At 41.9% G+C, this 27,688-nt stretch overlaps 1 protein-coding gene across 2 annotated transcripts in view; it reads right to left on the bottom strand.

Moving 5' to 3' along the window:
- The window catches only part of LOC135206277 (alpha-(1,3)-fucosyltransferase C-like), a 239,250-nt gene that overhangs the window by 79,824 nt on the left and 131,738 nt on the right, over positions 1 to 27,688 (bottom strand). For both annotated transcript variants that reach the window (XM_064237696.1, XM_064237697.1), the window contains 3 exons: positions 9,102 to 9,227; positions 2,775 to 2,966; positions 1,348 to 1,506 (listed from right to left, as the gene is read on the bottom strand). In XM_064237696.1, the coding sequence (XP_064093766.1) occupies positions 1,348 to 1,506; positions 2,775 to 2,966; positions 9,102 to 9,227 (477 nt within the window). The remainder of the gene's footprint in view (positions 1 to 1,347; positions 1,507 to 2,774; positions 2,967 to 9,101; positions 9,228 to 27,688) is intronic.

Raw genomic sequence — 27,688 nt, 5'->3', positions numbered from 1 at the left:
GCACGCGGTATTCATTTTCGGGATCGTCAATGTGTACGTAATACTAATATTTTAAAAAAAAGTGACCAAGATCTCTCACATGGGATAAGTGATCAAGGTCTCTCTCATGGGATAACTGGAAACTTTGCAAGGTTGGTAGAATCTCCACTCCCTGCTGAACAGAGGGTGTAGACCAATCATTTACAACATGCATACCAGTATGTAGTGTACGTATAATCAAGGCACTTCAGTTTATGTTGAAGGTCAGCAGCCGAACATTCAGTACCCAAATCAGTTGCAGAGAGAGCATTTGGTTGAACAGGGTTTTGATGGACACCAGGGTCAACAGAGTCATGAGGTGCAAAAAAAGAAAGTTGAAATTCTGTAAAAAAAAAAAAAAATAAATAAAAAAACATACGTAAAGTAAAAAGAGTAAAAAAAAAGTTAAAAATAGAAAAAAAGAAGAAAAAAACGGCAGAAATTAAAGCAGCTTTTCATAAAGTGCAATCATTTGAAGAAGACACCCCCAAAAAAGGCTCACACAGGAACATAGTGAAAAAGTATGTAGGCAGAAGCAATCTTCCTGGGATAGTTACGTTGTAGCACGTACGTATATTTTTTAAAGCGTACGTACGTACATATTACATACAAAAATAAAAAGGCAGAAATTAAAGCCGCTTTTCATAAAGTGCAATCATTTGTAGAAGACACCCCCCGAAAAGGCTCACACAGGAACATTGTGAAAAAGTATGTAGGCAGAAGCAATCTTCCTTGGATAGTTACGTATGTACGTAGCCTCACTCGAAAGGTAAGCTTCCACATTTTACATTACAGTAATAATATTTCTTGTACACTAATGTACACTTAATTTACAGGTTTTGCATTTTTAGTCTTAATTTAGGTATTGAATGGTCCAAATTGTTGTAGTATTTCATTGTTTATAGGTCAATTTAGCTTTACTATGAAATTTAATGGGGTGTTTTTGGAGGGCTTGGAACGGATTAGCCATTTTACATGCAAAATGTGGTCCTAGATACAAAAACCTCATGATACGAAGGGCGCCTCGGAACGGATTAATTTCATATCTCGAGGTACTACTGTGTATATATATATATATATATATATATATATATATATATATATATATATATATATATATATATATATATATATATATATATATATATATATATATATACACATGGAATGCTAAATATACAGGCCTTTTTCATCGTTCAGGATTCATGAGTTGGTGGAAACCAAAACGGTAAGTGTGTGTGTAGAGAAATAAAATTGTGGAGTACATACTTGATATATACACAATAAAATAGAAAAAATAAACATGAAGTCAATACTGGCGAAGCCTACCTGAAATATTCATTGTATGCTGCATCATTTTTATGTAAAAACATGAGGTAGGTTGCCAAACTCTTGGCAGTTGGGAAGGCAAGGGCATCAATATACGACTTAGGAGGCAATTTTGCTGTGTAATTCATAAGTCCATACACCACTGGCACAACATTAAATCTGAAAGTATAGTAAAGCATTACTGATGTGCTAATCATTCATAAAATTACGCGCTTCTTCAGTCAGTCACCAACCCTTTATACTATAATACATACAAATAGGTTCCGTTCCGAGAGCCCGCGTGGAAAGTGAAAATATTTGTAAGTGCGACAAGTAAGCCTAGGCATCCATCATTGCGATTATCCTATGGCATATAGCACTGTTAGGTAATAATATGTGCTATCTAAATTTTTTGGTCTCTCTACCCCGAAGAAAGATGATAATAAAGAAAAGCCTTTCGTCTTTCCTTGAAAAAGTGATAATAAATTTCTTGAAATAATGGTTATATATTCTACATATTGAGCAGACACTGAATTTTGTATCTTTGAAAGTGTTTGTGAGCTAAAAGTTTGTATGTAAAGTCTGAAACATTTAGCAGATTAGAGTTGATAGACGGAGTGATGACTTCAAAGGTTTGCCACCTCCAATTTTAAGGTATTTGGGGATGGTTTAAAAACTAAAAGTGCAGGTTCCTTACTTCATCAAGAATAGTTTCTTAAATTTTTGAATGTCGATAATAAAGTTGTTAATTATAGCAAAATAGTATTGATGTACCATCACCCCTGTGTGTATAAGGTAATTTTTTTATTAGATTCAAAGAATCGTTACATTTACTGTTTATATAAAGTATACGGGTCCCAGTAAAGGGGTTAATAAAGAAAATCAGTGTTAAGAGCATTGTTGTTTGGTTTATCACTCTTATTTTTTTCGATTTCTTAGTTTACTGCCAAGATTTATGGTGCAATATTTAGTCACTATTTTAGGAGATTCAACTTTACATCCTAGAAGCTCTATCATTGTGTACTTGGCAAATGAGATAACTTTTGAGTTCTTTTTCATGGGCACAGATAAGTTCCCAGAAGATTGATTCTGCACATTTGCCTCGCCAATACCTGTCAATCATACCGACAACATGTTTTTGGTTATATCTTACTTGAATATTATGGTAAATTCCAAGACCTTTCATCCTGACATACATATTAAAGAGTTTGTGTCCTCATTATAAACATGAGCTGGCACACACACAGCCCGTTGGATTTTCATGAATTTTTTCCATAGAAATTAGTATTACAACAACACGACAGATAACCAACAAATATAACTTCCTGCCACAAATTTTGGCTTTCATAACAGTTGACTGTCCTTGAGAGGTGTGGGACTTGATACATGATAGTATCTACAAGTCCAACCAACCATACGAACTAAGGTAAAAACAAACAGTGACTTACCGAAGAATATTGAATATTTTTTCAGTTGCATAATCCTTGCAGAGGGAATTCTCAAACGAAAAGTAGAATTTGTACTTCCGTTCAATCAATTCATAGCAATTATTACTCTTGCCATTCTTCCAGGGACATTTATACGAACCACAGCGTCCGTACACATCAATCCTAATCCATTTTTTGAGCTTTTTTACTAACCTGTGGAAATAAGAAAGGCATCTCTTGTTACAGATGAAAAATGCCAATGACAACAAAAATACATCCAAAGAAGAAATATGAGTTACACTTACTAATTTTATTGTAGGAGCCCCTCACGAATGCTGTATTTCCTCTTGTAACATTAATAAGCTTTACTTAATATTTAAAGAAGCTTTCAAATGCTAACCTTAATATTTAGAGAATATTTTAAATGAATTATGTACATTCATAGAGCCACGGAAGGTTTTAAATTAACAGCATGTAATAAAGTAAACAACTCACTCCTAATGATAAAACTTATATATCTTCTCCCAAACACACAAGGGTTCATTGTTTTGCCATTGGGCATAATTGTGCCAACAAATGAGTAATGGATTAAGTTACGACTGAGTAGATAATGAACAGAAATTAAGTATGACTGAATACTTTTAAAAAACTCATCAAAATCAACTATCTTAGCTAAGATATCTAGAGAGAGAGAGAGAGAGAGAGAGAGAGAGAGAGAGAGAGAGAGAGAGAGAGAGAGAGAGAGAGAGAGAATTATCTCCATATTATGCCTTCATAGGATATTCATATTATTCAAGATTAATCATGATATCAACGTTCTTCTTAAAAAGACAACATAGCTACATAACCAGAAAACAAGCTGTATTAGCTCTTACTGCTAAAACCATTTTCGTTCAGATACAGCCATTAGAAGAACAATTAACAATCCTGTGTCCTATTGGTATATCTTGTGTGTGCTTGATGCTAAAGGATCAGAATGAACAAGAGGGAGGTAACATTTCTGGAGAGAATTGCCCCGCACGCACCAGACAGTAGAAGGTGTAAGTGACCTCTTTTCGGTATCCTTTCTGGCCTGTGACCGCTGACTGCCTTTCAATTTTCATATGTTTCCCCTGTTCCCTTCTTGCTTAACTGTCTAACTTCTTTACATCAGATTGCTGCAATGTTCCCCAGTTGTTTTTAGTACGACTCTTTTGAGCCAGCCATAGGAAAGTCGAGAAACGTAACTTAGAAACGTGCTTCGTCGTACACACGTTTTGGTAACAGTAAGTATGTTTTATGGAAAATGTTCGGAGAGGTAGGCAGTAATATTTCCCTTCTCTAATTCACATTTTTTTTTTTTTTTGCAAATCAAATAAATGAGAAAAAAATTCAAAATCTTGCCAGCTACATTCCAAAAGGAAAATTTTCATCAAAACAAGGTTTGTAAACACTTCCGAATGAGATGAGCCGGAAGGTTTCTCAATCGTGCTAAGACCACCTGTCACTATAAAACCTGATATACTGTGGCCTGCAAGAAACGATTAAGGGCTAGACATAAAAAAGAAGCGTTTAAAATATTACTAAAATTTTTTTATATGAATTTAAAGCACCTTTAGAGAACCAAATGAGATTGTAATGATGTTATGGAAAGATAGACGAAAAGACGGTAACAAATCCAGAAAAAGAGATAAAAATGGAAGACGTTGTTCCCAGATCTTCCAGGTATCTTTAGAAATTATATTGTTATGATACAATAAAGTTTGTTCATACTTACCTGGCAGATATATATATAGCTGTATTCTCCGAAGTCCGACAGAATTTCAAAACTCCCGGCACACGCAGTGGTCGGCCAGGTGGTAGTATCCATTCCCGCCGCTGGGAGGCGGGCGTCAGGAACCATTCCCATTTTCTGTCAGATTTTCTAGTGCCACTGTCTCCTGAGGGGAGGTGGGTGGGCACTTTGATTATATATATCTGCCAGGTAAGTATGAACAAACTTTATTGTATCATAACAATATCATTTTGTTCATGAATCATACCTGCCAGACATATATATAGCTGAATCCCACCTTTGGAGGAAGGGGGAGACAGACTCGGATTTGGGAAACAATTTCATCTATATGATTGATATCTTGGTTCCTTACCTGTTAGCATAGCTGACTTTGTGAGGACCGTCACCCAAGTCTGCTTCTGCTTTACTAGAGACTCCAGCAAGGTAGTGACCTGCGACGCTGTTGAGCTCTAGAGGATCTGTTAACGGGGGCGTGACCACAAAGCAACTAGATCCTACATTATAGACCTCCAATTTTGGGTAATGCATTCCTAGAGGTGCCAGCAAGGACGTGACCTGTGTAGCTGGTGCGCTCTAATGAACTGTCACGGGGAGCGTGACCACAATGTGACAGATCATATAGGTGTTGATTAGACACTGAATGCTGTTAATGCTTCACTGGAGGTGCCAGCAAGGACGTGACCTATGTAGCTGGTGCGCTCCAGATGATTTGTCAATGGGGACGTGATCACAATGTGACAAAAACATTTTACCCTACTATGAGGGCGAAGCAAAAACATTACCACCTGACCTAGCCTATCTGGTTAAACTTCGTATAACCAAGGCTAATGGAGGGAAGTCCGCCTAAGGCGGCCGACCCAAGACCACAATAAACTAAACACCTATATAAACATAATAAAAATAAAAATAAAAATAAAAAGAAATAAAATTAAAGTCCAAACTAACATATTATTTCCTAAATGATAGGAAGAGTGCTACTCTCTGTCCCCAATATAGTGTCTGCTGCGACATATGGGCCCAAAGAGTAACAGTTCTTGTATGTAGTGAGAGGCAAACACTGAATTACTACGCCAAAATGTGGCATTCAAGATGTCATTGAGTGCCATGTTCTTTTGGAAGGATACTGACGTAGAAATAGCCCTCACTTCATGCGCATTCACCTTCAACATTTTCATATCATTGTCTTGACAGGATGAATGCGCTTCCTTGATGGTGTCCCTCAAGAAAAAAGCCAAAGCATTCTTTGACATTGGTAAATTTGGCTTCCTTACCGAACACCAAAAGTTACAATCCTTCGTCTTCTTTAGGTAGAATTTGAGAGCCCTAACAGGGCACAGAACTCTCTCTGGCTCGCGCCCAACGATTTCGGCCATCCCTTTAATTTCGAAGGTCCTAGGCCAAGGGTTGGACGGATTTTCATTTTTTCCCAGGAACGTTGGGCTCAAGGAACAGACCGCGTTATAACCTTTAAAGCCCACGTATTTGCTAATCGCTTGCACCTCGCTGACACTCTTCGCCGTCGCCAGAGCAATCAGGAAGATAGCTTTTCTGGTAACATCCCTCAGGGAAGCCGTATGCATAGGTTCGAATGGACTGGACATGAGGAACTTCAGAACTACATCTAAGTTCCAAGACTGCAACCTGGGTTGTTGAACCTTCGCTGTTTCGAAAGATCTCAAGAGATCGTGAAGGTCTCTGTTGTCCGCCAAGTCCAGGCCTCTGTGCCTAAAGACAACTGAAAGCACACTCCTATATCCCTTGATTGTAGAGACTGCAAGTTTTAGATCCCTTCTCAGATATAAAAGGAAGTCAGCAATCTGGCTCACAGAGGTCGTGGTGGAGGAAATGCCGTTCTTCTTGCACCAACTCCTGAAGACTGCCCACTTCGATTGGTACACTGTGTTGGATGAAGCTCTTCTTGCACTGGCGATAGCTTTTGCCACTGATCTAGAAAAGCCTCTCGCTCTGGCCAACTTTTGGATAGTCTGAATGCAGTCAGACTCAGAGCGGAGAGGTTTCTGTGGTACCTCTCGAAGTGGGGCTGTCTGAGTAGATCTGTCCTTACTGGAAGCGTCCTCGGGAAGTCTACTACGAAGGCCATGACCTCTGTGAACCAGTCTCTCGCCAGCCAGAACGGGGCGATCAGTCATTCTCGTCCCTTCCGACGCCGCAAACTTTCTCATGACTTCCCCTAAGATCTTGAACGGGGGAAAGGCGTACAGGTCCATCCCCGTCCAGTCCCAGAGAAGTGCGTCTATCGCCACTGCCGCTGGGTCGAGTACTGGGGAGCAGTACAGTGGAAGGCTCTTCGTTCTGGACATTGCAAAGATGTCCACGAGTGGATGTCCCCATAACCCCCACAGCACTTGGCATACCTCCTGATGCAGAGTCCACTCGGTTGGCAGAAGTTGACCTCGTCTGCTGAGGAGATCTGCCCGGACGTTCTCTACTCCTGCTACGAACCTTGTAAGGATCGTGACGTCCAGTGCCCTTGCCCACAGCAAGATCTCCTTTGCCAGAGCAAAAAGGGACCGAGACTGTGTTCCTCCCTGCTTCTTCAAGTACGCCAGAGCTGTGGTGTTGTCTGAGTTGGCTTGGACTATTCGATGAGAGACTTTTTCTTGGAAAAACTGGAGAGCTAAAAAGATGGCTGCCATTTCCTTTAGGTTTATGTGCCAGGACACCTGTTCCCCTCTCCAGGTGCCTGACACTTCTTCCCCCCCTAATGTTGCTCCCCACCCCATGGTGGACGCGTCGGAGAACAACACTAGGTCAGGGCTCTGAAGCTTGAGAGACACGCCCTCCAACAACTTCACTGGATCTAGCCACCATTTTAAGTGATGTTTTACCTCTCCTGAGATTTTTAAGATCATATCCAGATTCTTGTTTTCTTTCCAATTGTCCTTGAGAAAAAATTGTAGCGGTCTGAGGTGCAGTCTCCCCAAGGAAACAAACTTCTCCAGCGAGGAAATGGTCCCCAGCAGGCTCATCCATTCCCTCACCGAGCATGAATCTTTCCTTAGGAAGGCTGACACTTTGTCTAAACATTGCTGCTGACGTCCCTGGGACGGAAAAGCTCGAAAAGCCACTGAATCCATCTGAATCCCCAGATACAGGATGGATTGGGTTGGAATCAGATGTGACTTTTCAAAATTCACCAGTAGTCACAGGGACTTCACCAACGATAAAGTTGTTTGAAGATCCTTCAGACACCGCGTTTGAGTGGAGGCACGAATGAGCCAGTCGTCCAGGTACATAGAGAGACTGATATTTGCAAGATGAAGCCACCTCGCCACGTTCTTCATTAAAGTCGTGAAGACCGTAGGGGCCGTGCTCAATCCGAAGCAAAGCGCCCTGAATTAATAAACTGTCCCTTTTAGGACAAACCGAAGATACTTCATCGACTGTGGATGGATGGGGACGTGGAAATACGCGTCTTGAAGGTCTAATGAAACCATCCAATCGCTTGGTCTTAAGGTCCCAAGAACTGACTGAGGTGTCTCCATCTTGAATTTCTGCTTCTGTATGAACTGATTCAGACTGCTCACATCTAAGACTGGTCGCCAACCTCCCGACTGTTTCGGCACCAGGAATATCCTGTTGTAGAAGCCTGGGGATTCCAGGTCTACGACCTGTTCCACCGCTCTTTTCTAACATCTGCTCGAGCAGATCAAAAAGGATTTGTTGCTTCTCCTGATGGTAAATAGGGGATAAATCCTTGGGTGTCGTGCACAGTGGGGGAGGTTTCAAGAAAGGAATCTTGTACCCCTGCTTGATGACGTTGAGCGACCAGCTGTCCGCATTCCTCTCTATCCAAGCTTTTGAGAATAGTCGAAGCCTGGCTCCTACTGGTGGCTGAAGGATCTCTGGTTCATTTCTTTCCTCTGATCTTAGCCGAGACTCTGCCCGCAGGCATCACAGCTTTAGGAGGGATAAATTCCACTGGATGTGTAACTGGTGTTACACTCCTCTTTACCCATCTCTTTCTATTTTACACACATATGATTCATACGTCTTCCACGCAGAATCAGACATACTCTCACATTCATTGCAGCGATCATCAAACATACAAACATGTTTCCGACAATTCACGCACACTGTATGAGGGTCTACCGAAGTTTTCAGTAGCCTCACCTTGCATTCTTCCACACAACATACTCTGGCGCTAGTCGAACTAGATCCAGACATCTTAAGTTTAAGGAAAAATCAAGCCAAATTTAAAACCAATCCACAATTAGCTATGCCTAACCACCAATCCAAATCAAATAACCAAAAATCAATCGGGATACTCAAGTGACCAAAAGAGTTCCAAAATCCAATGACGGAGGTGCAGAAAACACTTGTTGGCTGCACTGGCGACAGAGAAAATCTGACAGAAAATGGGAATGGTTCCTGATGCCCGCCTTCCAGCGGCGGGAATGGGTACTACCACCTGGCCGACCACTGCGTGTGCCGGGAGTTTTGAAATTCTGTCGGACTTCGGAGAATACAGCTATATATATATCTGGCAGGTAAGATTCATGAACAAAATGAAAAATAAAACAGCTTGGCGATATTTCGATTTCACAACTTACCTTTCCCTGCCAGATTTGGTTTCACAGTTAGAGACAAACCAGGCTGCTAACCTTTTCTTCCCCGAAGCATAATTCTTACCAACAGATACGGGTTTGGGCACTAGACGGCGGTAAACTGCACTGAACCTGTAAACAATCAACATTGGGAAAAGCAGCGCTGTAAATTACCAATCACTTGTAATTAGCTATTAATCATTATTTAATACGACATTCCAGATAACGTCAATCCACAGAACTGATTGATGGAGCTATGTTTGTAATGGAGAAGCATTTCCACGTGAATGAGAACACAAAGTTAGCTAGCAGACACATCATGGCTGCAAATCACGTGGATAGTATTGCTGTTACAGCAATATTTCATAATTATGTAAATTCTTAAAGAATGAAACTATAAGACCAAAAGATGTAATGCAGGATTTTACAGTATAACGGTCACTGCAAAATAATGATAACCAGAGCAAAGGAAATGTTACAAAAACAAAGATAAATCAACAAGTATGTATATTAAAAAAGAAATAACAATAGAGGTCAGAAATTATTAAAGTGATATCACATGGTCCTTTGAGATAATACTGCTGCCTCTTAACTATCAAGTTCTGCAACAGCAGAGTCACACGCTTATTAGCTTCGGAGTTTACTCCTATGAACCTTCACCTCTTTATGGTCATCCAAAGTCTCCACGTATTAGCTGGGAAGGCCTGCATTTCATTTTATAAGTAAGGAAAGCATACAATGAAGAATGTAAATTGTATGTCATTTCAAAGCTTCAGGAAAAAGACATATTGAAGTTTCTTTGTACTGCAGCTGTGCCCAGTCACCTTTGGGTAAACTGTGCAGCCTGCAAGCCTCCATTGCAAGAATGCAGTTCCCTACCTTGTTGAAAAATGTTTTAATATAAAATCCAATGGACCTAACACGCACTCACCCACCATTAAAAAAAAAACGCACAGGGGACTCCAAACATGCCTCATAAGATGGCATACAGAGGCCCCACTCATTTGCTGTCTCCTAGTTTATCTTAGCAATGACAGTGGTAGTTGTTCTGCCTCAAGGGAAAATGGAAAAACCCTGGAATATTAGTCTTCCTGGATCCTAATGGAGTGCAAGTGCCAGAGACCTTCGTGTGATGATCGTTTGGTTGGAAGAGAAACTTTAACAACGATTCGACCTTTCTGAGACTGACAATGTAAAAGTGAATGTTTGTATGGTATTATATTTGTTTTGTATTTATATTAGTAACTTTGTGCACAATGAAACCTGAACCACTTGACCGATCTAGACAAAATTTGACATATGACAATCATTTGACCCAACTTAGATAATAAGGTACCTCCCTTTCCCTTCCTCCATCCCCATCCCCCTTCCCTTTGTAACTTATGTGGTAACTAAACACTACGGGTTTATCATACCCCATTTCATGTAATTGAGACTATGCAAATATATTATTGAACATCCTTTTCAGTCATCAACAGTAATACCTGGATAAAAGGGACAGACAGTACAATAATACCTAGATAAAAGGAACAGTCACTAAAGTTATACCTGAATAAAACTGACAGTCACCACAGTAATACCTGGATAAAAGGGACAGTCACCACAACAATGCCTGGATAAAGGGGACAGACAGCACAATATTACCTGGATGAAAGGGATAGTCACTAAAGTAATACCTAGATATAAGGGATAGTCACTAAATACCCAGATATAAGGGACAGTCACGACAGTAATACCTGGATAAAGAGGACAATTACCACAGTAATATCTGGATAAAGGGGACAATTACCACAGTAATATCTGGATAAAAGGGACAATTACCACAGTAATATCTGGATAAAGGGGACAATTACCACAGTAATACCTGGATAAAGGGGACGATTACCACAGTAATACCTGGATAAAGGGGACAATTACCACAGTAATATCTGGATAAAGGGGACAATTACCACAGTAATATCTGGATAAAGGGGACAATTACCACAGTAATATCTGGATAAAGGGGATAATTACCACAGTAATATCTGGGGATAAAGGGGACAATTACCTAAGTAATACCTATATAAAAGCGACAGACAGAACTGTATTACCTGGATAAAAGAGACAGTCACCACAGTAATATCTGGATAGAAGGGATAAGCAGTACAGTAATACCTGGTTAAGGTGATAGACAGTACAGTACTATATAGATAAAAGGGACAGTCACCACAGTACCTAGAAAAAAAAGAGTCACCACAAAGTCGTCACAGTAATACCTGGATAAAATGGACAGACAGTACAATAATACCTAGATAAAAGGAACAGTCACTAAAGTTATACCTGAATAAAACTGACAGTCACCACAGTATTACCTGGATAAAAGTGACAGTCACCACAACAATAACTGGATAAAAGGGACACGGCACATTACCTGGATGAAAGGGATAGTCACTAATAGTGTAGTCTCATTAGGCGTTTTTTAGTCAAATAAATGAAAAACTTTACAAGCTGAAAATTGGTAAATGATATTTCTAGACACTTCGAAATACGTTTCAAAAATCTCCATTAATTGACGCTAAGCTTCGTTAGCCATCTTGAAAAATGGCTGCCAAATTTCAGTTTTCCGCTATTCCTTGAAAACGGTTGGTCTGACGAAAATTACTATGAAGTACATAATTAAAGAACATTTAATCTTCTACAAAAATAACTCTGTGAATTTTTGTCTATAATTGCAGTATCAAATATTGAAAATACTCCTCTTCTACACCACCCATGAGATGGAGTGCATAAGCGCTTTTTTTTATATTTTATTTTATTATTTTTTAATGGTATATCGTTGAGGCCTACTCCACAAATAATTCTTCTCACTTTTCTGTCACATGCTTAGTTCTTAGACTGAAAATTTGATCTCCTTGCTGATTTCCTTGGATGCTCCATTGCAGCAGAAGTAGATGGTGAAATACTTAATTCCTCTGTATGAGAATCACAGAGATTTCCACTGCTAGTTTCCTGTTTTTTCTCATGATGTATTTTTTCTGATTTATGGTCAATTATGTGCTGGTGACCCTCAATATGTTCTCAGGGATACTCAGTATCACTGCCATTTGTATCGATTGTGGGAAGTTCCGATTCATCTATTATTTCGTCTTCATCAGAAGGGATATTAAAGTTTGAGCAGGAAACACGTTGACAAGACACATATAATAGAACAATTTAGGATCCCTTTCACACAGCTGCACATCTGAACACAATTTTTTGTGCATGTGCGCAATCTAACCGTGAAGACGTAAAATGAACAGTAATCTGAAGGATTGAAATAATTAAGTAAACTGCTCTGATCAAAAGATAGGGAGCAGATGATCTTGTTTTTAATCACATAAATAAATTATACTAATGCCCAATATCTAACCGAGACTCACCTATGACAATAAATTATATAATGTGATAAAAAAAAAAATTACTGGTATTGGCTCCTCAAGTGACGGCAGACTAACTCCACCCTGTCCCGGAACGGCCTCTTTCTTCTGGACAGCCCTGGGGAGGGATAATTAGAATTCTATGACCGGATTAAAGAACCCCAAATTGAGGAATGCAGATTATTTGTAGCCAGATTATAAGTCAGGAGGAAGTTTTGAAAGGTAGCTAAGGACACCCATATTGTGCAGTGTTTCTGTGTACACTATACATCTAATTATATACATAAATACACACTCATGCATACTCATATATAATATATATATATATATATATATATATATATATATATATATATATATATATATATATATATATATTATATATATATATAATATATATATATATATATATATATATATATATATATATATATATATATATATATATAAGATATATATATATATATATATATATATATATATATATATATATATATATATATATAATATATATATATATATATATATAGTATATATATACGTATATATATATATATATATATATATATATATATATATAGTATATATATATATATATATTATTCTTCTTATAGTGTTATTAAAATTCTCTAACATTATAAATTATCAATGACCAAACTGTTAGATTCAAACTACTGTATTATATGGCCTCGGTGTTCAAAGGCGGGTAAAGTCTAAAACAAAGAAAACAGTTTTCTCTCTCTCTCTCCTTACACGACTAAAGGATAATTTCACTGAGAAAACGGTGATGCAGACAAATTTCATAATCTCTCTTTATAATTTCCTTTATCAATGTAATGAAACTGCCACTGTTGTCATATACGAAATCTTAGGACCGGAAATTGCTGGGAACCCATCCACAATCATTATACATACTATATCTTACCTTGTCAGCCCTCTGTTTTCGTTTTCATCGTTCTCACAGTCGGATGAATTTTCAACAATGTCTGTTGTCCAAGAATTCTGTACATGATTTTCATTTAGATTATAGTACTTGTGTATTGCTTCATGTATGAAAGTTTGTGCGTTCTATATATCTAACCTTTTCTTCTGTAACCCTCCAGTGTATTTTTTCAGTCGGAATAATGGCAATAAACTACAATTACGTACTTATCGTTTTTCGTTTGCACTAGAGCTGGAAAAGAAAAGCAGAGGAAAGTATCTCACGATCAACACAAAGTTGGATTAGATAGGATTATAGCCCTTTTACCCCCTACGTCGAAAGACCAAAATTCTGTGTAAGAGAGCGAACCAATCCAGCAGTGTGCTGTCCCGCTACATAGCGATGTCGCCAAGTGTTTGGCGAATTCCTGCATTAGATATAGAAAATCAGGAAATTTTTAATAGAAGGGGGTTCGAGAGGAAGTGGTTTTGTTTGGATATGGGCAATAACCCTTCCTTGGACCTAGAGAAAATATGTTATAGAGGAGTAACCTTGAAAGAAAGGCAGGAAAAATCAATTGACAGTACGTATTAAATGCCTCAGTCAGAACATCTGCTCCCCGTATATCTACATACTGAATGGCTCTGGGAGCGTTAGCGCATTACGTGTATATACGTAGTAAACACTTAAAGGGTTAAGGATGCGAAGGAGTCTTAGGGTCCGAATTAAAGGGATTTAATCAGGTTGATTGAAGCACTGAAATCACGTGGTCAGGTTTGCCAGCATGTGAATGGTCCTGGAGCACGGATATGGGGAAGCCCAGAGCATTCAATGATAGATTCCACCTCCACAGCAAGAATGAACACAGGATGAATACCTGGATGAGGTATGGCATATGGATGCACGTGTGGCACAAACAGTGATTGATTGAGTGTGGTGAGGCCACCAAACTCCCTACTGGCTTCATATAAGTCTTACATTCCCAATTCCCTCAAAGGGCAAAGAAGTGACTGAATCACTCCACAGAAAGTTACGGTATTAATTAATCTTAGCAGATGCTAATAAAAGAGAGGTTATACAAGCAATAAGCAAAATGATATTGTTAGTATACAAGAAAGTTTTGTACATACTTACCTGGCAAATATATACATAGCTTACGACTCTGACGTCACGACAGAAAATTCAAAACTCGCGGCACACGCTACAGGTAGGTCAGGTGATCTACCTTACCCGCCGCTGGGTGGCAGGTGTAAGAACCAACCCCCCTTTTCAGTCAGATTTTTCTCTTCCACCTGTCTCCTGAGGGGAGGCTGGGAGGGCCATCAATCGTATATATCTGCCAGGTAAGTATGTACAAAACTTTATTGTATACTAACAATATCATTTTTGTACATGAACTTCCCTGCCAGATATATACATAGCTGATTGACACCCTTGGTGGAGGGAAAGAGACTTATAAGTCCAGAGAAAGGGGAAAAAACATATGTTAAAGTAATAAATACCCTTGGTTCTTACCTGATTTAGGCAGAAGACTTCATAGTTACTGTCTACAAGTCTGCGTTGCCTGAAGAGTTACAGCGAGGGCGTGACCTACAGCTGAAAAACTCTTTGGGTCTACCATTGGGAACTGACTCCTCTTACTTGGCAGAATCCAGTTAGGGTCTAGTCAATGGGGATCAACCCACTTAAATGACAGAGCCTGTCCACTACCCTTGCAAGGAGCTTCAAGCACAAAACAATCACCTAACCAAAATACAAATGTTAATACTACGAAAGAAGGAGATGCCTCCTGCATCCTCCTTCCCACAACCAAAAAACACAATACAAATACAATAAGGGAAAATATTTAAAAAGGATATGCTTCACCTCCCTGGCCCAGCACTGAATCCGCCGATACGTACGGGCCTAACCCAAAGCACTTCTCATACGTAATTCTTACGTCTTTCAGGTAGTGGTTGGCAAAGACTGACTCACACCTCCAATAAGTCGCCTTCATGAGGTTTTGTAGGGACATGTTCTTCTTGAAAGCCAAAGACGTAGAGATGGCCCTTACCTCATGTGCCTTGACTTTAAGAAGTCTAAACTGATCTTGGTCACAAGATGCGTGAGCTTCTTTGATAAGGTTCCTTATAAAGAATGACAGGGCATTCTTTGATAAGGGCCTACTAGGATCTCTTACGGAACACCATAGGATGTCTGAGTTAGCCCCAAGTTGTTTCTTCTTCTGGAGATAAAACTTTAAGCTCCTTACAGGGCAAAGGGACCTCTCCTCTTCTGATCCAACTAGAGAGGATAAGCTTTTAATTTTGAAGCTCCTGGGCCAAGGTGAAGAGGGGTTTTCATTCTTGGCCAAGAAAGACGGGAGAAACGAACACACAGCTGAGTCTCCTTGGAACCCAACATCTCCTTCCAAAGCTTGCAGTTCGCTTACTCTCTTAGCCGAAGCTAAAGTGCAGAGAAACAAGGTCTTCATAGTAAGATCTCTGAAGGAAGCTGAATGGAGAGGTTCGAATCTAGCGGATCTTAAGAACGATAGCACTACATCCAGGTTCCAGCTTGGTGTTAAACAAGAGTTCCTTTTAGAAGTCTCAAAAGACTTGATTAAGTCATGCAGATCCTTATCTTCGGAGATGTTTAATCCCCTGTGTCTGAACACAGAAGATAGCATACTCCTGTAGCCCTTAATGGTAGAGACTACCAAACTGCATTTTTCCCCCAGGAAAATAAGAAAATCTGCTATCTGGGTCACAGAGGTACTGGAGGAGGAAACGTTCTGATTCCTGCACCAACGTCGAAAAACATCCCACTTCGACTGGTAGACCCTGGAAGTGGAAGGTCTACGTGCATTGGCAATTGCTCTTGTAGACTTTGCCGAAAACCCCTTAGCTCTGACCAGACTCTTGATAGTCTGAATCCAGTTAGACTGAGAGCGGGGAGGTTCTTGTGAAACCTGTCGAAGTGGGGCTGTTTGAGCAGATCGACTCTTAGTGGCAGAGATCTTGGAACATCTACCAACCATTCCAGTACCTCTGTGAACCAGTCCTGGGCGGGCCAGAATGGAGCTATCAAGGTCATCCTTGCTCCTTCTGACGCTGAGAATTTCCTTAGAGTCTCCCCTAGAATCTTGAAAGGAGGAAACGCATAAATGTCTAGGTTGCTCCAGTCCAACAGGAATGCGTCTACCGCTACTGCTTTCGGGTCTGAAATCGGTGAACAGTACAGGTCTATACTCACGTTCCTGGCAGTTGCGAAGAGGTCCAGGTGAGGTCTGCCCCAGATCTTCCACAGTCCCTGGCATACGTCCGAGTGAAGGGTCCATTCTGAGGGAAGGACTTGGTTTCTTCTGCTGAGCAGATCTGCTCTGACATTTCTTTCTCCCTGTACGAACCTGGTGAGGAGACTTATCTCCCTTTCCTCCGACCACAAGAGGAGCATTCTTGCTGTTTCGTACAGGGAGAATGAGTAAGTCCCCCCTTGTTTCCGAATGTAAGCCAGGGCTGTGGTGTTGTCCGAGTTGCCCTGAACTGAAGACTTCTGAACGAGAGGCTCGAACTCCTTGAGGGCTAACCAAATCGCCATGAGCTCTTTTTTTGTTTATATGCCAGGACACCTGTTCCCCCATCCAGGTGCCTGACACTTCTCTGGACCCTAGAGTCGCTCCACAACCTTTGTCCGATGCGTCTGCAAATAAGACTAGGTCGGGGTTCTTCAACCGTAAGGAAATGCCTTCCTTGAAAAGAAGAGGGTCTGCCCACCATCGGAGATCCTCTTTTATCTCGTTCGAGATTTTGAATACAAAATCTAGGTTCTGAGCACCCTGATTCCAGTTCCGATTCAGGAAGAACTGTAGGGGTCTGAGGTGCAACCTCCCTAGAGAAACGAATTGCTCCAGCGAGGAGAGTGTCCCCAACAGACTCATCCACTCCCTTGCTGTGCATACCTCTTTCTCCAGAAAGGTTGCGACCTTCTCTGCACAACGGTTGATCCTTTCCGGGGATGGAAAAGCCCGAAAAACCTGAGAAACCATCCGAATCCCCAGATAAATACGATCTTGGCTGGGGATTAGCTGCAATTTCTCGAAGTTTATCAGCAAACCCAGAGAACTCGCTAAGGTCAGAGTGATGTGAAGGTCCTCCAGACATTTCTGCTTCGATTTGGCCCTGATCAGCCAATCTTCCAAGTAAAGGGACACCCTCACTCCTTTGAGATGAAGCCATTGGGCTACGTTCTTCATCAGCCCTGTAAAGACTTGAGGGGCTGTGGAGAGGCCGAAGCACAAAGCCCTGAACTGAAACACTTTCCCTTTCCACATGAATCTCAGGAACTTGCGCGAAGAAGGATGGATTGGCACATGAAAATAAGCGTCCTGAAGGTCTAGTGACACCATCCAGTCCCCTGGACGAAGGGCGGCTAATACCGTCTCCATCGTAAACCTTCTCTTCTTCACAAAGACATTCAGGGCGCTTACGTCCAGAACCGGTCCCCATCCTCCTGAGTTCTTGGGCACAAGAAAAAGACGGTTGTAGAAACCCGCGGAATGAGGGTCCTGCACCATCTCTATCGCTTGCTTCTCCAGCATCAGCTCTACTGCTAGAACAAGGGCCTGATTCATGTGAGGGTCTTTGTACCTGGCCACTAACTCCCTTGGTGTGGTGGTCAAAGGTGGTCTCGACACGAAGGGAATGAGGTATCCTTTTTTGATTATAGAGAGGGACCAGTTGTCCGCCCCCTTCTGTGCCCAGACGTCTGCAAAACTCAGCAGTCTGGAGGACACTCGTACTATTTCTTCGCTCTGATAGAACGAGAGAAGGTCCTTCCTCTTCTAGGAGGTCTTGTTCCTCTGGAGAAAGAAGCGCGGGAAGAAGGGCCTCCTCGAAAGGGCTCTTGCTTGATCGACGTCTCCTTCTTCGCCTTAGGTCGAAAAGAAGCCTTAGGAATTCTCGCTGAGCGAGCCAACATATCTTGCGTCGCTTTAGCAGAGAGCGTTGGAAATGTCGTTGATGATCTTCTTGGGGAAGAGTTGCTGGGAAAGATTAGCAAATAACAGCGACGATCTCTGCGCGTGCGACACCGCTTTGGTTAAAAAGGAGCAGAAAACTGCCCTCTTCTTAACAACTCCTGCCCCGAAAAGCGAAGCTATCTCTCCAGAACCGTCTCTCACTGCCTTGTCCATGCAAGACAATACTGAATGTAAATCCTCTGGAGATAAAGAGTCTTGATCCCTCGTCTTCTTAGCTAAGACTCCTAGGGTCCAGTCGAGGAAGTTAAACACTTCCAGCACCCGGAACATTCCCTTCAGAAGGTGGTCGAGTTCGCTCATTCCCCACGTCGTCTTAGCTGAATTAAGTGCCGAACGACGTGCGGAATCCACCAACGAAGAGAAGTCCGCGTCTGCAGAAGCTGGAAGAATCAAACCCAAAGGTTCCCCCGACTCGTACCAGAATCCCATCTTTCCGGTAAGTTTGGAAGGTGGGAAGGAAAAAACTGTCTTCCCCTTCTCCTCCTAGGAGACCAACCAATCGTCGAAGCTCTTGAGCGCTTTCTTCATTGACACCGTAGGTTTCATCTTCACCACCGACGACGTCTTCGAAGTTTTAGCTGTAGAAAATAAGGAAGGGGGAGAAGGAGGTGCAACCGCCGAAAGAGACTCCAAATTCTTGTAAGAGGAGTTCCGTCAATCTCTTGTAACAGGAACCTGAAGAATCCTTCGGAAGATCTTCCTCGGAAGCACCACGTCCTTCTTCCGAAGAAAGACGTTTGGACGATCGGCTGCCTAAAGGAGAGCTTTTCCTAGGAGAGCGCCTACCAGGAGAACTCCTACTGGGAGAGCGCCTGCTGGGAGAGCGCCTCTTGGGAGAGCGCCTGCCGGGTGAGCGCCTGCTGGGAGAGCGCCTGCTGGGAGAGCGCCTGCTGGGAGAGCGCCAGCTGGGAGAGCGCCTGTAGGGAGAGCGCCTGCTGGGAGAGCGCCTGCTGGGAGAGCGCCTGTAGGGAGAGCGCCTACTGGGAGAGCGCCTACTAATAGAGCGCCTGCTAGAGGAGGCGCGTCTGTCCAAATCCTTGTCAGAGACAACTGAAGGGCTCCTAGTATGAGGAGAGCGCCTATCAGGAATCTTACGCCTGCTAGGCTCTAGGCGCCTGTCAAGTTCTAAGCGCTTGTCAGGCCCTTGGTGCTTGTCCAATCCAACTCGCTTGTCAGGCTCTTGGCGCCTGTCACAAAGCGAAAAGTCTTCCGAAGAAGAACGTCTATCAGACGCAAAGCGTTTGCGAGATACTGAGTGCCTATCTGAACGAGTGCGCTCGCAAGAAGGCGATAGTCTAGTCTGTCTCTTGCTAGGCTCTTTGCGCCTACTATCTTCTCTGATTTTGACAGATGGCGAACGAATCTCAGGCGAAGAAACAAAATCTGGAGAAAAGCGCCTACTAGTCTCCGTGCGCCTATACAGAGGAGAGCGGCTTCCAGGTGAAGAGCGCCTACTGCGATCTTGGACGGAACGAGAATCCTTGTTCTTGTCAAACTCTTGACGTTTACAAGAAGAGGAGCGAGTCTTCGGAGAGCGATGTCTATCCTCCCTAAAACTAGGAGAGCGGTGTTCAGGAGAAGAATGCCTGTCAAGATCCTTACATCTGCTATCGTGAAAGGAGCGCCTGCTCGGAGAGCGACTGAGTCTCTCTTTAATGAAAGAGGCTCTGCTGCGAGGCTCTTGCACTGTTTCTGCATTAGGCGAAAAATCCGCAGAATCCTTCTTTGACTTCTTCACCAGTAGGGAGATGTCCTTCCAACGGTGAGAACTCCCCGCTAAAGAGTTGGCTAAAGCAGAAATCTGCGCCTGTAGGCCAGCCAAGATGCGCGCTGGCGATCTCTCAAACTCTTTGGTAGGAGTAGCAGCCCGAGCGCGGAAAGGAGAAGAGGATCCTTGAGATCTCCTGGCTCTCTTATGCTCGATCTCTGGTTCTTCTGAGAAGGATTCGGGGCTGGAAGGAAGGGCGCAAGGCTCCTTCCAAGCTCTCTTGAGAGGGCGAGATGACTCCAAAGCGCTCCACCTACGCTTAGGAGAAGGAGACGAAGAAGACGAGAAGCACTGTCTCAACACTTCCTTCTTGGCTCTATCCAAGGCAGCCTGGGAGCGAGCAACAAGATCTGCCGAGGGGACGCCTGACCGGTGGGGGTTCTCCCTAACCTTCCTGCGACTTTCCTCCTCCACTGGGTCTGGGAGTCTGGAAGAGGTCTAGGCCTAGAAGCATTACTAGGGGCACTGCACTTATCACATTCACTGTCACTCTTACCTTTATATGAGCGTACTTTGCTCTCGTTACTCCTTACTGCGTTCTCCGAACACGAATCTTCGGGTTCAAAGCTAGGAGCAGGGGCTGAAACAGGAGAAGGAACTACATCTACTGTCGGGTTCTCAACATCAAGTTCGCTAACAAGAGACCTACTTGAACTCCTGGAAGAAGCCTTACGTGCTCTATCCTTCTCTAACTTCCTTAAGTAGGAAGAAAGAGACTTCCATACGTCCTCATCCAACCTTTCACACTCTTGACAAGGGTTAACGAAAGAACATTCATTCCCCCTACAGTTCATACACACATTGTGAGGTTCCAAAGACGCTTTAGGAAGCCTCACCTTACATTCACTCTTCGAACATACTCTAAACATAGAAGATTTCTTAAGTTCAGAATCAGCCATTATGAGAAATAAACAAAGAACAATCCAAAAAACGATCCAAAATAGCGTATGCCAAGCCAACGAACAAAGGGTACATCACCAAATTAGTCAATCCAAGAATCGTCGGCGACGAGAATAAATCCACTATCGAGAGGACTTAACAACAGGTGCTGTTAAGCCGGCGACAGAGAAAAATCTGACTGAAAAGGGGGGTTGGTTCTTACACCTGCCACCCAGCGGCGGGTAAGGTAGATCACCTGACCTACCTGTAGCGTGTGCCGCGAGTTTTGAATTTTCTGTCGTGACGTCAGAGTCGTAAGCTATGTATATATCTGGCAGGGAAGTTCATGTACAAAACAGTAATTTATGTGCTAGGCAACCACAGCGCTTAGAGTTAAGTTTTTGTGACCAAGAGGCATGTGGCTATGGTGATGACAAAGGGAGGACATGGACACAGAAGCAACACAAGAGGGAATAAGACTAACTGTCACATTGCTCTCATACTGTACCTTCTCTGGAAGCTAGTCTCCACTTCTTCTAGATTTAAGTAACACTTCGGCAGTGTAACATTGAGAAGCCATAGGGGTGCGGGGTGGGAGTAAGGTGGCGAGGAGCCATTTGCCAAGTGCTCCTGTTCAGCATCTGGTTAGAGTAAGTCTGGGAATGCTCTTCTTCTTGCGACCTCTTTTATGACCCTTGTTTTGCCCTCAGGCAGCCACTTGATTAATCCACAGTGATTGATGTGCCTGGAACAGAGAGAGTGGCAGACAGATGGATATGACAGAAGCATGAGTCAGATTCGTGGGGAAGTGAGAGAGGCATTTACCAAGTGTCCATATGAAACAAACATCTTGTTTGACAATACTGGGAAAATATATAATACCTCCGCGACATAAGAGTCATTTCAACCCTAGATAGGCTGAAATGGTGAAAATAGAACCAGTTTGTAATAAAGTAAGCCTCTTTCTCTCCCCTTTGGGGAAACTGGTCACATAAGACTCTCGGCCGTGGTCCACTGCTTGATGAAGGTGCCCATGCTACTGAGTATGGAGTGTGAACCAGGATGTAGAGGGCTGGATGCCAGGATTGGCCATAGCCAGTTGGTGAGCTCTCTCTACTGCTCTCTCAGCCATTTCTGTCTGCTGAAACTTCTAAGGGTAAACAAAGGCACTACGCTGTGGGAATGCACTCCCTGGGGGATTAGGACTTGGGACCAAGAGGTCTAAAGTGGCAGGTACAAGGCCTTGAAATATGTGAGCTCTAGGCTCTGGAATGGCCAGTCTCTGTGCCTGGAATGGCATCCCTAAAGGACGGGAATAAGACCAATTTAGATTCCACTAAGGTGGAACGAATTGTTTCTAGGACTTAAGACAAGCTCTTACGTACAAGGAATATAAATTTTTGCACGGTGAAGAAGGTGGAATTACTTGTTACCAGACACGAGCATAGAGTACCGAATGACTGTGATTGGATTCCCAGAGTGGAAATTGACCGTCATGGAAGACATCAAGGTGTGCTGTCATGATGACTATCACTCGAATTCCACTGAAGGTGGAAATTCATGCCCAGGACATAGGCCACTGTTTCAAAGACTACACAAATAACTTCATGGAATATGTGAAGGATCGTCAATAAGACGCTGAGGTGTGCTTTCACAAAGACTGCACCTTGAATTCCACCAAAGAGGATTCACGTCAATGGTGTAAGACACTGTTACGATCACTGCACTAAATTATTTCCATGGAATGACAGTTAACAGACTATAAATATGGGTCACGAGGGTGTAAAATACTGGCAGCACGGACTATCAAAATACACTCAGTCAAACAGACTGAAAAATAAAAAGCAGTCAACAGACTGTAATGGGATGTGCATACAAAAATACGGTGGATTTATTTTTCATGAGGGTGTAAAAGAAAAAAAAACCTTTGCTGCACGGACTGGAAATTACAAAGCAGTCAATGAGACTGTGAAGCAAATATATAAAATAGGTGTTGTAACAAAGACACAAATTAATTATTTCAATTCTGTGGGGTTTATGTGGAATGTATCTCTCACTGCTAATTGGAATTGTTTTGTTCAGCCGTCCACCAGCCAGAATCTTGGGTTTGCGTTGAAGCAATATACAGTGGACCCCCCGTATTCGCGTTCTCCAGATTCGCGGACTCACACATTCGCGGATTTCTCTCGGGAACGTTTCCCTGCATTATTCGCGGAAAATTCGCACATTCGCGGTATTTTTCTATGATAAATATCCACAAATTCCTGGTTTTTTGATGAATTTCATCATAAAATGCACTTTTCATGATAAAACTATTAAAAAACCCATGTAGGAAATTTTTTAGTGGGTTTTTCTTGAGTTTTATCTAATAAAATAGGCTGTTTTTAGCATTTTTATAGGGTTCCAAACATTCGCGGATTCTAACTATTCATGGGGGGGTCTGGTACGCATCCCCCGCGAATATGGGGGGACCACTGTAGACAATAATGATATTGGGATGCCTGTCAAGTTTCCCTACAGGAAATATTTTAATAACAATAATACAAAATAGTTGCAGCAAGCATTACCCAAGCTGCAAGGTGCTATTCTCCAAACTACTTAAGCAAATTCCCACTTAGTTACCTCATCTTATTTCATCAACCCTCCTATATGGGAAAGAAAACATCTTTTATGGTAACAAACAAATTCTCTGACTTGTAATTTGTGGTAAACTTGTCCCTCAAAGCCGGCCCTAATGGAGCCTCTGTGGAAATCGGGCATGTTAAGGGTTCAATGACTGTGAATCAAAACAAATCATTTGCTATTCCTTCATGTGGGCGCTACCAAACTGTAGAGAGAGAGAGAGAGAGAGAGAGAGAGAGAGAGAGAGAGAGAGAGAGGAGAGTGTGTGTGTGTGTGTGTGGGGAGCTTTGAGAACGTTTCTAACCTGCACCTAGCTATTAGCGAAAACAAATTCCTTTGGATACGGAATTTTACCACATGATACATGTACAGAAGTGTGGCACTCAATTCCTTGGTTTCATTACTCCCTATTTAGCCTGGTGCTAACATACAATGCACACAGCCACACACAAGAACTAAGATGGTTAATTACTTCTCTCTCTCGTAAGCCAAAATTTGGCATACACACATTCCTAAGCTTTTCCTACCTCTAATCTGAAAAAGGTGGCAATCAGAATTTTGGTTTTACCCCTAACTATAAATACCCACGGGGTTTGATTCTCTCATTTGCTCATGTCAGGCTTAATGGCGCTGGAATTCATGTCTGGTTTCTTGGGAAATCAACATTATTGGTTGCTAATTGTTGATAATCAATATTGCAAGGGTTTGCACAAAAAAATCTAAGTAAGGTCGCCACTTTTATAGATCTGGTCCTCCATATGTTGCACAGCAGTTTAAACATCTACTCGATCTCATAAAAGGCCTGGGTGAGGTCTAGTTCATAAATAAACTCTACAGGCTGAAGGCTGTTAACAGATTTAAGGGAAGATGCGAAAGAAACTGTAAGGATCAAAATTGAGGGTAATGTATCTACAGGTGAATTACTGCCTTAAATGGCTCTTTAAGAGTGCAAAAGACTCACGGTCCAAATTAAGTGGATTTAATCAGATTGATTAAAGCACTAAAATCATGAGGTCGGGTCTGCATACACGTGAGGGATCCTGGAGCGCAGATAGGGGGAAGCCCAGAGGATCTAAGGATAGATTCTACCTCCACTAAAAGAATGGACATGGGATGAACACCTGGAATAAGGTATGGCATATGAATACATATGTGGCACAAAGAGTGATTGATTGGGTAGTGCGATGCCTCCAAACTCCCTACTGGCTTCATATAAGTCTTATAATCCCAATTCCCTGAAAGGGCAAAAAAGTGACTGAATTACTCCACAGAAAGTTATGGTATTTAATGAGAGGGGGTGATAAACAGACACCAAGCACACAATATCTCCTCTAGTAATTTATATTAGCATATGCTGATAAAAGGAGGTCATTCAAGCAACAAGCAAACAGTAATTCATGTGCAAGGGAACCGAAGTTCCTAAAGCAGACTTAAATTTGTGAGAACAAGGGACACGTGGTTGTTGGGGTGACAAATGGATTACATGGACAGCTCGCACATGACACAGAAGAAACAATAAAGGGAGTAAAACTCACGGTCACACTGCTCTTGTACTGTACCTTTTCTGGAAGTTAGTCCCCACTTCTAGGGTGCCACTGAAACTGGGCAAGGCACTATGGAGGATTTTGGGTTCAAGAAACACTACATCAGTATTGCTTGAGAAACCAAGAGGGGGCCAGGAGCCATTTGCTAACCACTTCTGTTTGGCATCTGGTCGGGGGAGGTCTGAGAATGCTCTTCTTCTTGCAACCTCTTCTATGACCTTTGTTTTTCCCTTAGGTGGCTGCTTGATTAATCTGTAGTTATTGGTGTCCAACAAACAGCGAGAGAGAGAGAGAATGTGGCAGACAGATGGACAAGACAGCAGCATGAGTTAGATTCACTGGGATGAGAGAGAGGCATCTAGCAAGTGTCAATTTGAAACAAACTCCTTGGTTGACAAAATGGGGAATATACATATTATATTACCTGTGCTACAGTTTGTTCAAGGGTTCAGTAGCAACATAATCTCGAGTGTTTTGGGAAACTTTAAGAGATATCAGCGAGTACTTTGGGTCATTGAACGGAAAAGGAGAACACTTTCGGACTTCAGAGACGAAAGCATAGGAGCGCAAGTCAACCAAGCTGTTGTCATATGATCGTCATGCCAGAAAAATGCAGTTGTGTATGTCTGTTTGTGCGTCAAACAGGGAATGTTCATGGAAGGTTCTAGAACCATGAGAAGACTGACGTGCATGCACTTGTACACCCATCAGAGGCTTGGATACATAATATATCCTGATAGTGAGTAAGGAAATAGGGCATTAGAGTGCAGACTCTTTTAGTAATTACCAGTGAAGAAAGGCTGGGGGGAGGCACACAGAATATCAATCAAGGAGGCAAATAGTGAAAAATGAACTTTGAAAAACCTTTGAACATTTACAGATACTCTGAAGGGAACTGAAGTGCAGTGAAATGCATTTGGTACTTGTATTGGATAGTTATCAATTCTTTTTTTATATCTGATAATTGTGGTTACTTTTATAGATGGATTCAGTTGGTCACCAAAAAAATTTGACAATTTTGTTTTGGAAAATACTGATGGGTTTTTTGACAATGAGAGAGTGCGTGTATGACACTTTGTCAATCAAGATGACTATTAAAGGAGTAACTTTGTTTCATGGTTTTGGGATTTTCAATTGATTTTCCTTGTTTTTCATGTTAGTTCTTTTGGGTAAATAAAGACTTTATTTTTGTATCTCAGAGTTTGGTTCAAACCTAGATCTAACAAACTGATTTAGTTGCAGAGTTGCCAGTTTGTGGTGGATGCCAAGGTAGGTTACATTACCAATTAGTGATTTCTCTTTTTTTAAACAGTCAAAGAGACTGTTGGGGTGCATAGGAGTTAGGAAATTACGTAGATGGTAGGGAAAGGGATTATAGTAAGAACTTATAGCAACTGTCACTCTATCACTGACAAGGTGTTTTACGTTGAAGTCAGCACATCTGTTTACCAAGAACTCAAACTTCTAAGGCAGTGGCGTTTCAAAGAATGTGTTAATATGATGTGTGTTATAAATATGGTGTGGTTATTACCATAATTTCTTGGGGGTTAGAGATTAGATATTCGGGGTGATCGAATATGAGTTAATGCAGTGAACAGACGGCCTAAGTGTATTTGGGGTGTCTCATGCAGTTCCTTATTGAAGACACAAGTGTCAAGCTCCAAGTGTTTCACTTTTCTATGTGTGTGTGTGTGTTGGTGCATGCAAGTTGTTGTGTTGGTGATGGCTGATGCTTAGCTAGCAATCTGAAGTCAGTGGGCGAGATCAGCAATAATAGCCAGTTATCAACAGGACAGAAGATTCCTCTCGCTCCGGTTTTATTCTCACCACACCAGTGACCCAGATTTCGATAAGTTGTTAACCTTGACCATGAAGTGGAAAGGGTGTTTCTCTACCCGTAGAGTAGGGAAACATTTACTTTGAAAATATTTATATGTTGGGTGTTGTTTTTTTTTATGGTGATATGTGAAGGAAACTTGGGAAATATTACTGATGATATTGAGGTTGGGTTGAATCCTGAATACTAGGGGTTTCTCTAAGAGAGGCAAAATGGTGGAAGCTGCCAATAAGGATCACACTTTGTTGCATAAAGTCACTAAGGTTGCACCAGGGGTTCGCCCATTTGGGTAAATGGGCATGTTGATGGTGTTCTTTCTCAGCCAGTACAGATTTTTATTGAAGGAGTTAATAAGTTTTTAAATGCCAAGGGACATGAAAGTTATGGACAAGTTTTCACAGAGGCAAAAGCCTTGTTGGATTTCAATAAAGGGGACGTAGTACATTGCTGCAATGGTTTTCAGAGTACAAAATAACGGTCATGGACTGAACTACAAGCATTCCTGAGGACAGCCTATGGAACAAAGGAACGTGGGGATACGGTGAGAGACCTGAAAGGTTTCTACAAGACTTATAAGAACAGAAGACCATGGTTGAGCATAGGTCT

The sequence above is a fragment of the Macrobrachium nipponense genome, chromosome 29 (assembly GCF_015104395.2).
Source record: "Macrobrachium nipponense isolate FS-2020 chromosome 29, ASM1510439v2, whole genome shotgun sequence".
NCBI lineage: Eukaryota > Metazoa > Arthropoda > Malacostraca > Decapoda > Palaemonidae > Macrobrachium > Macrobrachium nipponense.
This window is presented reverse-complemented; position numbering and strand designations above follow the sequence as displayed.